The 1,076-nt window shown below is 74.4% G+C and overlaps 1 protein-coding gene across 1 annotated transcript in view; it reads right to left on the bottom strand.

Annotated features, from left to right (window-relative positions):
* The window catches only part of DDX56 (DEAD-box helicase 56), a 14,166-nt gene that overhangs the window by 2,532 nt on the left and 10,558 nt on the right, over positions 1-1,076 (bottom strand). Inside the window, exons 10-12 of the mRNA XM_026042704.1 lie at positions 823-977; positions 579-749; positions 52-148 (exon numbers count right to left, since the gene is read on the bottom strand). Coding sequence (XP_025898489.1) covers positions 52-148; positions 579-749; positions 823-977 — 423 coding nt within the window. The remainder of the gene's footprint in view (positions 1-51; positions 149-578; positions 750-822; positions 978-1,076) is intronic.

The following is a 1,076-nucleotide window of genomic DNA, read 5'->3' as shown; positions in this document are numbered from 1 at the left end:
CGGCGGGTGCGCGGCGCCCGGCCCCGCCGCGCCGCCCGGCCCCCCGTGCCCGCTCACCGGGTTGTGCAGCACCAGCTCCTTGAGGGCCTCCACGTCGGGGCTGAAGGTGGCCGACATGAGCAGCGCCTGGTAGATCTTGGGCAGGTGGCTGGGGGGGCAGCGCGGGGGGCAGTRTCAGCCCCTCTGCCCCCTTGTCCCCCCGCCAGGTCTGCGGGAGCCCCCCAAGCCCGTCGGAACCTCCCTCTGGCCCCTCTGTGCTCCCTGTGTGGGCAGTGCCCCCAATCCAACAGCAGCACCCTGGTGTACCCCCCCTGAGAAGTGTACCCCCCCGGCAGTGTCCCCCTGTGTCYCCTGGCAGTGCCCCCAGGCCCAAGCACCCCCACAACCCCCCGTACCCCAGGCCCCGGTAGTGACTCCGTACCCAAACACCCCGCAGCCCCTTGGTGCCCCCTAAAGTCCTGGCAGTGCCCCCATGCCCAAACACCCCAAACCCCCCTGCACCCCCAGCCCCTGGCAATGCCCCATACCCAAGCAGCTCCCCCAGCCCCTGGTGCCCCCCTGCCCGCCATGCCCCTCACCAGAGCAGCGCCTTGAGGTCCTCGCCGAAGCCGAAGGAGAGCAGCAGATCGGCCTCGTCGAGCACGAGCAGCTCGAGCGAGGGCCGCAGCGCCAGGCTGCGGGCGGCCACGTGCGCCAGCACCCGCGCCGGGGTGCCCACCACCACGTCGGGCTTCTCCATGAGCAGCGGCCTGCGGGGACGGGGTGGCCGCTGAGCGCTGCCCGAGCGCGGTGCGCGGTGCCCGGTACGGTGCGGGCGCTCACCTCTGCGCGCCCACGTCGCCCGCGGCGCCCACGTGCGCCACGCGCACGGCCCGCGCGCAGAACGCCGCCAGCCGCCGCAGCGTCGCCTCCACCTGCTGCCCCAGCTCCTTGGAGGGCACCAGCACCAGCGCCCGCACCGCCTGCGCCACCGGCGCCTGCCGCGAGAGGACACCGTCAAGGAGGGGACAGCTGGGGGTGCGGGGGCATGGGGGGCACTGGGAGGACGGGGGGCACTGGGAGGACGGGAGGGCACT

Source organism: Nothoprocta perdicaria, unplaced genomic scaffold (assembly GCF_003342845.1).
Source record: "Nothoprocta perdicaria isolate Ctin4 unplaced genomic scaffold, notPer1 scaffold_103, whole genome shotgun sequence".
NCBI classification, from domain to species: domain Eukaryota; kingdom Metazoa; phylum Chordata; class Aves; order Tinamiformes; family Tinamidae; genus Nothoprocta; species Nothoprocta perdicaria.
Note: the sequence above shows the minus strand (reverse complement) of the source record. Positions and strands in the feature narration are given on the sequence as shown.